The 15,051-nt window shown below is 34.4% G+C and overlaps 1 protein-coding gene and 1 pseudogene across 9 annotated transcripts in view; both read right to left on the bottom strand.

Moving 5' to 3' along the window:
* Positions 1 to 15,051, bottom strand: part of CCDC30 (coiled-coil domain containing 30) — an 80,095-nt gene that overhangs the window by 56,535 nt on the left and 8,509 nt on the right. For all 9 annotated transcript variants that reach the window (XM_074334527.1, XM_074334529.1, XM_074334528.1 and 6 more), the window contains 5 exons: positions 14,029 to 14,124; positions 12,162 to 12,315; positions 8,323 to 8,394; positions 3,726 to 3,841; positions 1,454 to 1,552 (listed from right to left, as the gene is read on the bottom strand). In XM_074334527.1, the coding sequence (XP_074190628.1) occupies positions 1,454 to 1,552; positions 3,726 to 3,841; positions 8,323 to 8,394; positions 12,162 to 12,315; positions 14,029 to 14,124 (537 nt within the window). The remainder of the gene's footprint in view (positions 1 to 1,453; positions 1,553 to 3,725; positions 3,842 to 8,322; positions 8,395 to 12,161; positions 12,316 to 14,028; positions 14,125 to 15,051) is intronic.
* Positions 6,079 to 6,207, bottom strand: LOC141572612 (U2 spliceosomal RNA; annotated as a pseudogene).

Raw genomic sequence — 15,051 nt, 5'->3', positions numbered from 1 at the left:
AAAAGAAATGAAAGAAAACATAAATAAATGAAAACGTGGTTTGTTCATGGCTTGAAAGACTTAATATTGTTAAGATGTCAATACTACCCAAAGTGATTTAGAGATTCTATGCAATCCCTATAAAAATCCCAATAACACTTTTTTGCAGAAATAGAAAAACCCATGACATGATTCATGTGGAATCCCAAGGAATGCCAAATAGGCAAAATTATCTTAAAAAAAGAAAAACAAAGCTGGAGGACTCTGTTCTCCTGATTTTAAAACTTACTACAAAGCTACAGTAGTTAAAACAGTGTGGTACTGGCATAAAGACATACAGACAAATGGAACAGGATACCGAGCCCCGAAATAAACCTTTGCATATATGGTCACATGATTTTTGACAAGTGTGCCAAATGTACCCTTTAAATTAGAGCAAATGGGCTCTTTGGAAATAATTTTGGTAAACATTACCTAAGTCCTACCTGGAAATTCCTTCTCTCTTCGCTCCCTCAATGTTTCCCCCCCTTCCCACAAAAATGTATTATTTGCCTACAAGGGGGTTTTGAAAAACAGGAAGGATACTAGCCCCTTGGCTGAGGAGCCAGGAAATCCTGGGTCTATATTTTCACTGATACCTAAGAGGTCTGGGATATAGGGCCTAGGGAGTTACAATAAAAACATTGATTGACAATGAGGTTTAAAGCTTTAAAAATATGTTTATTGGGCGCTCATATTGCTGTGCATATCCTTTGCCCATTTGCTCCTTGGCTGGTTTACCTTGTCCTTGCTGATTGGTGTTAACTCTTCATACAATAAAAATGCCTGTTGCTTGTACATAACAAACGCTATTATTCCCCCTGGTGGTGGGGGTGGGGGGAAGCTCTGGTGAATGAGAGCCCTCAGAAACAAGGGATATCACCCATCTCAGTTATGTTAGAGGAAAGTCCTCCCCAAAGCAGCCCCACTCCTTGGCCTGAATGTCTGAAAACAGTCTTACCTAAAACACATCGTCTCTCGCTTCAGTTTGTCTCGTGTTTAATCACTTTGCCCACCACTTCAGAGACTGATCATGCTGAAAAGACTAGACACCGTACACAGTGGAGCCTAATATATTAGTTATATATGATATTTTACTTCGTTCAGTGTGGTTCCGGCTACCCACCCCCCCACCATTGGTTGATTCTATAAATCAAATCCATTTTGATGATTAAAAATACCCATATTGGTTGCATCTTTGTAAGTTCTTTTTTTCTTTAAAGAAACAATCCATCATATTCTTCATGTTATTGTTCCCTGTGTGACAGAAGTGAACAGAAACACATCCTCTGTACCCCAATTTCTTCCTCCACTGGCTGAGCAATAAAAAAAGGCAGGCAATAAGAAGATAGCAGCAAATGATAAGCACCAATTGCTCTGTAAAAATGTGACTCCCTTAATATTAGAAATCAGAAAAAACTGAACTTTAAAATACCTGTATTTTTTGTTCAGCACCCACAGTTTTCCCAGGGGAGTGGTTTCCAAGTTGCTTATTCTCTTGAGATTCACGAATGTCTCCTTTAAGCCTTTCAACCTAAAATCCAAAAGTTGGAAGGGAGTAAGTGGCTTTGTTTTTAAAATATAGAACTAATACATGAATACATTCTTCATGTAAAAAATTCAAACAAGACATAGGTATATAGAGTAAAAGTGATATTTTCCTCTACAAAACCTTCCCCCACACTCCCTTTGCCATTTTCAGAAGTAATACTGTTTGCGATATACGTTCTGAAATTTATCTTGCATGTATATATACGTGTACATATACATTAAACATATAAATACCTATCAGTATTAGATACATAAATTTACAAAGACAACTTGAACAGTCTTATTCATTCTTTCTTATCACTGCAGTTTTAAATTATGATAAAATATACATAGCACAAAATTTTAACCATGTTAACCATTTTTAAGTATACAGCATTAAACATACTCACATTATTGTGCAACCATCACCACCGTCCATCTCCAGAATTCTTTTCATTTTGCAAAACTGAAACTACACCCAGTAAACAATAACTCCTCATTCTGGCCTTCCCCCCAGCCCCTAGCTACCACCACTCTATTTTGACTACTCTAGGTACCTCATATAAGTGGAATCATACACTATTTGTCTTTTTGGGACTTGCTTATTTCAATGAGCATAATATCTTCAAGGTTCATCCATGTTGTAGCATATGTCGGGATTCCCTTCCTTTTTAAGGATGAATAATATCCCATTTTACATATATACCACATTTTGTTTATCCATTCATCTGTCAATAGATACTTGGGTTGCTTCAACCTTTGGCTATTATGTATAACACTGATATGAACATAAGTGTACAAATATCTGTTAAAGTCCCTGCTTTCAGTTCTTTTGTGTATATACCCAGAAGCAGAATTGCTGGATTATATGGCAATTCTCTGTTTACTTTTTAAAGAAACTGCCATACTGTTTTTCACAGTGGCTGTCCCGTTTTGTGTTTTTTTTTTTTTTTAAATTTCAGGTGTACTAAACAAAGTAATAGTTAGACATTTGTATCCCTCACAAAGTAATAACCCCCCTTCCTCAATCTACTACCCCTCTGACATAGTTATATAGCTGTTACATTTCCACTGACTATTCCTTATGCTGTACTCCACATCCTGTGACCATATATATACACACAGACACACACACACGTATATATATTAAATTATAGTGACATTCATTATTATTCAGCTTCAGCTTCAGGTGTACACTGCAGTGGTCAGGCATCTACACCGCCCATGAAGTGGTCTCCCTAATAAGACAAGTGTCCTTCAGATACCCTACAAAATCTTTACATTATTGATTATATTCCCCAAACTGTCTTTTGTATCCCCATGGCAATTTTGTGGTTACCGACTGAGCTTTCTAATCCTCTCACTTTCTGCCTCATCCCCACCCCATTCCCATCTAGCAACTCTCAGTTTTTTCTCTGTATCTCTGATACTGTTTCTGATTAGTTTGTTCATTTATTCTATTCTTTAGATTCCACATATAAGTGAGATCATATGGTATTTGTCTTTCTCCGTCTGACTTATTTCACTTAGCATAATGTTCTGTTTTACATTCTCACCAATAATGCACAAGGGTTCCAATTTCTCCACATCTTCATCAACATTTGTTATTTTTTTGCTGTTTTGATCATAGCCATCCTATGGGTATTTATTCATTCTTGCAACAAAATTTCTTGAGCATTTGGTATATGCCAGGCATTGTGTTACAGACACTAGAGACATGACTGTGAAATGAATATATACTAAAATTGAAGAGCTATGTAACATATCCAGAACTTGGAAGTATATATTAAAAATCAATACGGAAAAATGGTTCAAAAATATAACACAACTAAGGGTATACTATTAATAATCTCATACTTATCCAACACAATAGAGTAATAACTTCTATTTGGTAAGTGTACTAAGTATAAACTACTATCTAAATCCTTATTAAAAAGATCCTAAACTAACACAATAGTAATAAGATTACTATTTAGCATAGTTAAGATGTATAAAACATGAATACTGATGGGATGCATCCACCTCAAAGAATGCCATCTTCCTGGGATGCTAGAGCCACCGGTATCAGTCCTCGCCAATGACCAACAGGTGATGTATATCTATGTGGCTCTACTGCTGATTGTCATTCCATGCACATTTAAATAAAATCTAAGAACAGACCAAATCAAACAACTTACCACTTCTCCAAGCACTTTTTTTTCTGAGTCAAGTGATCGAACCCGATTTCTTAAAGCCAGAATTTCCTCATCTAGTCTCTGATTGTGTTCTTTTGCTTTCTTTAGGTCAATTGAATCTAAAACAGAAAGAAAAACACAGTCTACTCAACTGGATCTAAGTTTTAATTGGGAGCACTAACTCTACAAACTAAGAAAGTACTATTTCCTACCCTTCTTGTCAGGTCTCTGCATATGTGATTCTCTGCACAAGAGAGCCACTAGACTGTCCAGCCCTAGAATATTCTACCAACCTAACAAAGCAGAACAGAATGTTTTTTATTGCTCTTGCCAGGAGTAATGAATTGGACTTTTTCGAGCCTACCTTCTAAAAGTTAAATGACGGAAAATGATCTTCCTGGCTTCCCCGTAGTCCTGTCTCTCTTACACACCTCACACACTCATAAATACTTCTCTTCCACTCTTTAACAGCAGGGCCCCCATAGATGACTGAAGTAGTGAGCTAAGAGCAGTGAATGGACATATTTTCCAAGTTAAATCAAGTTAATTCATCAAAGCCATCATTCTGTGTGCAGCACCACTGCCATGGAAATGGTAGTCCACTGTCGGCTTAGCACTTCATGTTAAGATGGGTTCTTCCTGGCACTCATCAAAGTTTCAGTAACACAAACTTGCTGCCTGTAACTTTCCTGAATTTGTGGCTGGTTCTTTTTTAGCCATTTTTCACTTCTGTTTCTCTTATTTTTCTTTTGCTGCTTTAAAGTCTCTTTGTTTTCCTTCTTCATTGCCTGGTTTGTATTGAACTTGTATTCATTTTTTCTTTTTTCATTTTTTTTCTCTCTTACCACACTCTTTTTTCCTCCTTAGTATGTAATTTTTTTAAATTTGAAAAATGCTGAGAACACACCAAAAAGAAAATAAATCATTCACAAGCCCATGCTCACTCCGATTGGGACAATTTAGATACACAAGTTTGCCTCAGTGTACATCTTTGGGTTGTGGAAGGATACTGGAGAAAACTCACGCAGACGTGGGGAGAACATGCCAACTCCACACAGACAGCGAGGCTGGAATCAATTTCTTTTTCCCTTATCAATGTTATTACAAAATGACGTTAAATGAAACAATGACACTGTCCATTTCTCCATACTGGATGTTACCAGTATTTTTAATTTTCACAAATCTTAAAAATACAGTGAAACAATGGACTATTTTAAATAGGTCACAAAAATCAGTATTGTTTTACTGATCACAAATGAAATATTATAGAATTTTTGTTAAAAAAAATCAAGCTATACAGTTAGGTTCAAAGTGGACACTTTCATCCAACCCTATCCACTACCCTAACCCAAAATAATATTGTTAATGTTTGGTAAATATTCTTTAAAAATGTTTTTTTTTTTTAATTTTATGTGCATATAACATACAGACAAGGGTTGTATTAAAAAATATTTAATAATTGGTAGAGCATGGACCCTCATCTATAAGAATGAAGCTCTGGAGCAAAGTTCTAGAGAATACCCTGCTGTGCCAAGTATTATCCCTTTAGTGGCTGGGAAGACAAGGGGCTGGAAGGAGCTGGGGCAGGTGGGGCAGGTGGGGAACACTTGGAAGACTCAAGGCAGCAGCTATTTATAACTTATACAAATTATTCCAGTGTCTTCACTTTACTGTTATACTACTGTGTGCCCCCTCATAGCAGTTCTGTGGGTACACACACATACTCTACAAAAATAAAAACCAAAACGACATTATACCACATATATTACTCTACAGCTTGCATTTTTCACTTGATAATATATCACAGACATCTAATCATGTCAGTGCACATAGATCTATGTCATTCTTACTAATGGATGCAGGTATCCATTGTGCAGTCACTCTATTGTAGATAAACACAATTTAATTTTATTATCCAACAAGTTACCCCTTACTCTGTACTTTTGCAAGTTTTCCTATGGTCGTTAGGGATAATGTAATATTTATGTCTAGTTTTGTTATCAAGTTACTGCTGACCACTTAAAACGTGGGAAAAGTAGTCTCTCTTCTTCAATTTTCTGGAAGAATTTATGTAAAACCAGTATTATTTATTCCTTAAGTTTGTTAGAATTCACCAGTGAAGCCATCTGAGCCCAGAGTTTTCTTTGTGGAAAGATTTTTAACTTCGAATTCAATTTCTTTGGTAGATTTAGGGTTATCGATTTCTCCTTGAGTGAGGTTTGGTAGTTTGTGTCATCAAATTTATTGTAAATACAGTTGTTCAAAACATTCCCTTATTACCTTTTTGATATGTGGAAATGTTCTCTGTCATTTCTTATATTGGCAATTTGAATCTTCTCTAATTTTTTCATGAACAATCTAGTTGGAAGTTTACCAATGTTATTGATCCTTCCAAAGAACCGGTTCTTAGTTTCCACCAATTTACTTTATTGTGGTTCTGTTTTTAATTTTACACTTGATCTTAGCCAAAAGGCCGAGAAGCGATTGTTTTTAATTTTATTGACTTCAACTTTTTAAAGTATCTCCTTTTTTTTGGCTTGCTTTGGGTTTAATTTGCTTTCATTCTGGGATTTTAAGGTAGAAGCTTAGGTTCTTTTGAGCCCTTTATTGATTTCTTATATAAGCACTGAATGGTATAAAATTCCGTCTAAGCACTGACTTAGTTGCATCCCACAAATATCGATGTTGTTTTTTTCATTTTCATTCAAGTTACTTCATAGAAAATATTTTCTAATATCTCCTTTTTTTTTCTCTGAAAAAAATGGCAATTTAGAAGTATCTTGTTTAATTTTCCAATTATTTGGAGATATTCTAAACATACCTCTGTTACTCCTTTTTAGTTTAATTGTGTTACAGTCAGAGAACATAATTTGTATTTCAGTTCTTCTGCAGAAATTTGCTTTATGCCCCAGGATGGTCTCTCTGTGTGAATGTTACATCTATAGTGGAAAGAACGTAATATTCTGGTGGAGTTTTCTGTAATTATCAATTAGGTCACGTTGGTTGGTAGTGTTATTAGGTCTTCTATATCCTTACTGATTTTGTTTACTTGCTCTATCAATTACTAAGGAAGCAGTGTTCATTTCATAATTGTATTCATGTATTTTTGAAAAGGAAGGTTAACATTTACAATGTGTTTAGATTTACCCCCACATATCCAAGCAATTCTCAGACACCAGCTGGGTGTTGTATAGTTCAACTCAATTCTGACACTAGCCCCCCAGAAATGGCATCAGGTTCCATAGATTAAGGGCTCAGTCCCACAAGACTGTCCCTCCACTTCAGATGCCAATTGCCAAGCCTAAGATGTAACCTGTGTTTCTGACTAATTGGTTATAAATCAGAAGTTCCCATGCCCCCTCCTTGAGTTTGATTAATTTGTTAGAGCAGTTCACAGAACTCAGAGAAGAAACATTTTACTTATTAGATTACTGGTTTATTTTAAAAGGATATACCTCAGGAACACTCAGATGGAAGAGATGCATAAGGGCAAGATATGGGGAAGGAGTGTGGAACTTCCATGCCCTTCCTGCGCTACTTTCCCCAAAGCTCCACACCAACCTCGGAGCTCTCCAGACCCTTTCCTTTTGGGTTTTTGTGAGGCTTCACTGCATAGGCACAATTGACTAAATCATTGGCCATTGGTGACTGAACTCAATCTCCAGCCCTTCTCCCTTTTCAGGAGATGAGGGTAAGGTTTGGGGTTGGGAAGAGGAGTGGAGGAGTCGCAGAAGAGGCGAGAGGACCTAAAGTTCCAACCCTTTAATCACACACTCGGTTGGCTCCCCTGATAACCAGTTTCCATCCTTTGGCTACCTGGGGGCTTTCCAAAAGTCCTCATTAACATAACAAAGATGCCTTTATCCTTCTCATCACTTAGGAAGTGGCAAAGGTTTTAGGAGCCCTACTGTAAATGAATGGGGACGATAAACAAATATGTATTTCCTATTTTAAATATATTTTATATCATTAAATCTAGTTTTAAAATTATTTAAAATCAGTAAACATGTTTTAAATTTTTGTAATTGCTACCATTACAACACTCAAATTTCATTATATTATTTATAGCTCATAGCATTTTTACAGTCAAGCTAGACCAGATTAACTAATTCATCACTGATTACAAGTCTACTGTCCTCCCAGTGAACAGATATATGTGAGGTGTTGCTAAATGCATTATAAGGTGGGTTGATTTCAGTTGTCCCAGTAAAATATGTATTATGTGTGTTGACCACAGGTTTTGGAGTCAGACATACATGTGTTCAAATACTAGCTCTAATACTTAATGTAGCTATTGGCTAATTCATTTAACCTTTGCCATGATTCAGTTTCTTTCTCTCTGAAATTGGAATAATAACACTCACTACTTGGAGTTGTTGTGATTAGAGATAATGTATGTAAAGTGCCTGGCAGTGTCCTTGCTTAGTAAGCAACAAGTGGTAATAATAGTAATAGTTGAAATAATAATAATAATAATAATAGCAGTAGTAGCACTATTATTATAATTATTCAATAATATTATTATAAAAACATCATTCAATGTTATATTATTGTTTAATGTATTGTTATTAAATTAGTCTATCTGCTAAAATTGACTCACCATTTTCTTTCAGCTTTGTCAAATTTTCTCTCAATTCTTCAATTTCTAGTTGAGCCTTCTCAAGAGTAGAATCTAAAAGAAAAAGAAACAAAATATTTCAATAAGGAACAAATGATTAGTGTAATAATCAAGTTTCAAATGACTTTTTTCTTTTTTGGAAAAGCTTCTGATGGCTGTCCTTTGAGTTTCTACATAAATGCCACCTCCTCCAGGAAGCTTTTCCAGACTCCTCTCTCAATGTTTCTACTGTACCCTAAATTTATCCTTATCTCTGATTATCTGACCTCATAATCTTTCTTGTAATCTTCCCGTTTCCCTAACCAGATTCTATGCTGGAAAGTTTGGACCACTATAAACAAGAGGAACAGTTAAAAGTTTTTAAGCACGGTACTACCAGTTTAGTAAAAAGAAATTACACCCAGAAATACTTAGAATTAATTCCTGCAATTAACAATATTTAAAATTTTGTCATTAGTTGCCAGAAATATCAAAGTAGCAAAATTTCAGGAACTAGCTTTTGGTACTATTCAAGAATTGTATGAGGATGTCAGAATGGTCTAGGGAAAACACATGGGGCATTGGAGTTGAGGATGAGGAATCTCCCAGGTGTAGGATACTAACATGAATCATATAAGAGATCATTCATTCTTAATCACACAGAAAAGGTGCATGGGGCAAAGTCCAGAGGAAATAAGGCACAAGCTTCCAAGAGTCTTCTCACACAGGATGTCCCTAATTTCTCCAGCAACAAATTGACAATATGTGTGAAATGTTGTCTACCAGGGAAGTTCATTATAGAGTCAATGCCCAAGGTATTTACTGGGGGCTGGTCACATACATACTGTCTTCTGCCTAGGACATAACCAAAATTCCAGGCTCTCAGAAGGAAAGTGGCTTTTCAGCTAACCCACATTGTTTGTACACAGAGCTTAGGCACAGTCAGCCACTATTATAATGTGGGTGTGGTGTGAACCTTTCCAAAATCCAAGTTCCCAGACACTAAGCAAGGATTTTCTAAGGATAGCAGTATCAAGTCTTCTATGTTATTTCCTCCACAGAATGGATATACCATATTCTGTTTAACCTTTCACCAATTGATAAACATTTGAATCGCTTCTGCCTTTTGGCTATTGTAAATAATAGTGCTTTGAACATTCGCATACAAGTCTTTGGGGGACATATGTTTTCATTTCTCCTGGGTAGATACTTAGGAGTGGAACTGCTGGGTCACACGATAATTTTACATTTAATATCTTTGTGAAATTGTTTTCCAAAGTGTCTTCACCATTTTCCATTCCCATCAGCTACTTGTGATGGTTCCAATTTCTCCCATTCCTTGCCAACACTTGTCATTGTCTTTTTATTATAGCCATTGTAGTGGGTCTGAAGTGGAATCTCATTGTAGTTTTAATTTGCACTCCCCTAAAGACTAATGATGTTGAGCATCTTTTATGTGCTTGTTGGCTATTCATATATCTTCTTCGAAGAAATGTCTACTCAAATAGTTTACTAATTTTTAAATTGGCCTGTCTTTTTATAATAATATAAAAGAATATATAAGAATTCTTTAGGTATACAGTAAATATTCAAATTTCCAATTGTTTCATAAATGTTAAAAATTTGTTTAAATCAAAATCCAGTAAAGGCCACACATTATATTTGATTAATAAATCCTTAAAATCTTTAAAAATTCATATTCTTCTTGCAATTTATTTTTTGAAGAATACTTTAAATATTTAACATGAATTATTTGTTATTCTTGAAAAAGTTTTATTTTTTTTTCAAAATTTTTCAATCCCGTCCAAGTTTTTGGATATGAATGAGAGAAAACCACAGAATAAACTGAAATAAAGGCCTTCATTTAAAAGAGTCAGTTGGTGTAAAGAAATAGGCTAATACCTGGGAAACAACGTCATGAAAATATATACCTAGAAAAAAATTATGGCTATAAATTGATGACTCAAGGAGTTACACATAGGGCACACCTTGATATTGCACATGATAATTTAAAAGGACTTGCTAATTCAGCTTCCCAACAGTCCCCCAGTTTCCTCAGTGTGGAGATAGCTTTCAGTTAATAGCTTAGGATCTACCAGATCAACCAACTGCTGACCGAACAGCATGCCATGGGATTGTGTTTTATTGTGTCCAAATGTAACTGAGTAATGGGTGTCCTGGTTTTCCTTTCACCTTCTGTATTGTAAGCAGCAAAAACTGCTTTCTATTATACTTACATAACCAAATTACTTTTTTTTAAAATTGGGTTTATTGAGGTATAATTTGCATACAGTAAAATGCACCCTTTTAAGTATATAGTTTGACGAATTTTGACAAATATATACAATTGTGTACCCACCAACTCAGTTAGGGTATAGGACGATTCCAATTTCTGAAAAGTTTGTGTTCACTGTTTAAAATGCATTCTTAACAAACTCTCAAGCCTTCTGATATTTGTTGTTTTTAATTTCACAATCAATCTGGCAGAATCATTATTATTTTATACATATAACATTTTTAGATGTCGACCTTAGAGTAACCTATATTCTGCATTTGAAAAGAATCAGTCTAATTTCTTTAATCATTGCAAATTATAAACATAGAAAGGGGATAATTAAAAATTGTTAAACTTTATGCTTAAATAAATTATAGATAAAGCAAAGATTGAAATATAAACAATGAAACCATAAAAGCACTAAAAAAAAACACCACAACACACCAGGGGTCAATATTTTCAATAATGATATAGTAATGTAGAAAACCCAGAAGCCGTAAAGAATAACTCTATTAAACCTGACTTGATAAATATTAGAATTTCTATATGGTAAAAAACTCCAACATCACATTTATAACCAACAAAAGGCTCATATCCAGAATATATAAAGAACTCCTGTAAATTAATGAAACATAAACATACAAACCAATAGAAAATTATACATGAGACTTGAGCAGAAACTTCACAAAGTAGCATCTCCAAATGAGCAAAAACAACAAACATATAAAAGGGTTTTCAACTTCATTAGCTATCAGGGAAATGCATATAAAAGCCACAGTTAAATTCTACTACACATTCACCAGAAAAGGTAAAGTTAGTAAGACTGAAAGTATCAAGTATTGACAAAGAATGTGGAGCAAACAAAATCTCACATGCAACTGAGCAGAGCGTCAATTAATACAACAATTTGGAAGACAGTATGGCAGTAATCTACCAAAGGAGAATATAGTCAGAACCCTTTGATCCAATAATTCTACCCTTAGGTCTATCACAGTCAGAAATGTGTACAAGCATATCCACAGCAGCACTACTCACAATAGACCACAACTGGAAACAACATAACTGTTTATCAACAGTATAAAGGATAAATAAAATATAGTATGTTTAATCAATGGAATACTCTACAAATAGCAAAACTGAACTAACAGCTGCTACAGTCAGTAGCATAAGTGAATCTCACAAACATAAGGTTGGACAAAAGAAACACACTAAAGAATACGTACCGCCTGTAGTCAAAACTCAGAAACTGTGTTGAAAGTCAGGATACTGGTTACTTCTGGGGAGGAGAGAGGGTATAGACATAAGGAGAAGGGATGATGGGGACTTCTGGGGTGCTGGGAGTTTCCTGTTCAGTGGTGCACACTTAGGAGTTGTGCACTTGGGGTGGGTATGTTATGCTTATGCTTCAGTAAAAATTTCTGGACACTGAAGAAAATGAGGCTGCTTATCAGACTTTTATGTGTTTATCTTAAAAGATTATTTTCTCAATGTACTCATGCTGCACCCTAAGAAAACATCATTACACTTAAAACGTGATCAGAAACGTTCCTCTGTAACCACAGCTTACCTAATTTACTCTGTTCTTTCTCCTTCCCTTGCAGTTCATCCATGAGTCTTTGGATCTCTTCATGGGCCTTCCCTAACCTCTCTGCTATTTGTTCTGCATCTCTCTCTAGGCAGTTTTGTGATGTTTTATTTTGTTCCAGGTCTTCATTATAGGACTAAAATAAAACTGTTGTTAGTAATAAAACAAAAAGTAAATGTACTCTTATGACATTGCACTATTTCCTGTGTTTGAAAGCCAATAAAGAACGCTAGCAAACAGAATATTTCATTTATATGCATTTATTTTATTAGGTTGAACCATATAAAATTGGTGATATTTGATTATTTTTGACCTATAAACATGTAATTTCATGTGGTTCAACCTAACATATCTAAAAGGTTATGGTTACATGATTATTAAAAAATAAAAATTTAATCATGAAAATGAGTATCATCTGGCAAAAAAGAAAAAAAAATTCCTCATTTATATGGAACATTAACTACAGTTTGTAAAATGTTTTCACGTGAAGTATTTCATTTAATTTCAAGGTATAAACACATTTAACCAGGTTCAAATCATGCTTAGGGCTCCTTTTCCGCAATTATTTTTAAAGCATTTTAAAAGCCAAGGAAGAAATTCAGTCTCAATTATATTTTGCTTTTGATATCCAAAATATGTGTTAATTTTATATAAATATAATCATTATACAAATTTTTCTAAAATATAAGAAAACAAGCAAATTACCATCTATATAACAAAACCACTTTAGCATATTGGTATATTTCCTTGCAGTATTTTTTATTCACATACATTTTTTACATAGTCATAATCACAATCTATGTCCAAGTACCTGTCCTTTTTCATTTAACATTATATGAGAAACATTTTCCACATTGATATACAGATTTTGTAAAGATAATTTTTAAGAGCTGTATAATGTTCAAGAGTGGGCAAAACATAATTTATATAATCAGTTAAATATTTGGTGGTTTCCAATTTTTGCTATTGAAAATAATACTATGATATACAGTTTCACCCATATATATTTTTTTCCTTCTCTTGGGTTAAAGGAAGTGTGTACTGGTTAAATTCCCAGTATACACTTTTTTCACGGGATTTAGCTCTTAATAACATTTCCCCAGATCAAAAAATTAAATTCCAGGGGGCCGGCCCAGTGGCTCAGGCGGTTAGAGCTCCATGCTCCTAACTCCGAAGGCTGCCGTTTCAATTCCCACATGGGCCAGTGGGCTCTCAACCACAAGGTTGCCAGTTCAATTCCTCGAGTCCCACAAGGGATGGTGGGCTGTGCCCCTTGCAACTAGAAAACGGCAACTGGACCTGGAGCTGAGCTGTGCCCTCCACAACTAAGACTGAAAGGACAACAACTTGAAGCTGAACGGTACCCTCCACAACTAAGATTGAAAGGACAACAACTTGACTTGGAAAAAAGGCCTGGAAGTGCACACTGTTCCCCAATAAAGTCCTGTTCCCCTTCCCCAATAATAATTAAAAAAAATTAAATTCCATGAGAATTGATTATATTTAAAATAATGTGCTTTACATTTTAAAGGACTCCCCCAAAGAGGAGCTCTAAACATATCTGGAAAGAACTATGTACTGTCCCAAGGTGGTTTTTCAAAGGATGTCATACACATTGATTAACTTTTATACATTCAATAAAAATCAGCTATTGCATTAAATGAGTAATTGATTTTTCTTCTTCCCCAATTTTTGTGATACATTTATAATATTTTTATGTACAATTTGATAATTTTTACAGTGTGAATCTATACATTTTAATATATTCAAACAAAATACTTCCAAGGTAAAAACTAACTTGCAATTAGCTACTATTATTAAGTAAAGGATTATAATTTTTTTTTTTTACCACATTCAGATTCTTTTTGGATTGCTGGACAGGTTCTTGATGTTTCTGATGTTCTGTTTGCAGAGGCTGGTGATGTTCTCTCTGTTCAAATTTCTCCTAAATGAACATTAAGAGACAAATGAAACTTACATCAATCAGCCTTCATGAATAAAAATGTCATTTAAATAGAAAAAAATAACCACCTGAAAAAGGGAGCACAGTCCAATCCATTTTTGAGGCTAGACCGTGCATTCTCAATGAAACAAGATCACACCCAAGGGAGCAAAAACTCATTTGTAGGGGAGCTAAAAAATCTTACTCTTTTTATGTTCAAAGCACAGATATGCCTACAGTAGATAGAAATACATTATATCTGTAGTATTAAAATTTCATGGGAGAGTGATTAGGAAAAATTATCTAAAATGTCTTGTTAGGGGGCAATAATGAAAAAGGTTGGCTAACACTGGTTCTACAAACCTTGATATTAAAATCTGACAAAGATAATACAAAAAGATAAATCACAGGACATCTGACTCATAAACATAGATATAAAAACCTTAAAATTTTATCAAACTTAATTTAGTAATATTTAGAAAGCATAACCATAAACAAGTTGGATTTATCCCAGGAATGCAAAATTGATTTAACAGAAAAATTAATCAATGAAATTCTCACCATAACAGATTAAAATTCTAAATTATTTCATCATCTTAATGGCTATAGAAGAAACATTTTATAAAACTCAACAATGATTCCTAATAAATACTCTCAGCAAAGTAGGAATAAAACAGAACTTTCTTAATCTGATAAAGGGTGTCATTAAAAAGAAAAGCCTTCTAAAAATATCATATACTTAATAGTGAATTGCTGAATGCTTTCTCTCCGATATCAATAAGACAAGTATGTCTGCTATTCAAGATAATACTAGAGATTCTAGCTAGTATAGTAAGGCATGAAAAAGAATGAAAAGGAGTAAGAGCTGGAAAGGAAGAAATAAAATATCATTATTCTCAGGTAATATGATTGTGCAGGAAGAAAAAATTT

Source organism: Rhinolophus sinicus, linkage group LG06 (assembly GCF_036562045.2).
Source record: "Rhinolophus sinicus isolate RSC01 linkage group LG06, ASM3656204v1, whole genome shotgun sequence".
Lineage (NCBI taxonomy): Eukaryota > Metazoa > Chordata > Mammalia > Chiroptera > Rhinolophidae > Rhinolophus > Rhinolophus sinicus.
Note: the sequence above shows the minus strand (reverse complement) of the source record. Positions and strands in the feature narration are given on the sequence as shown.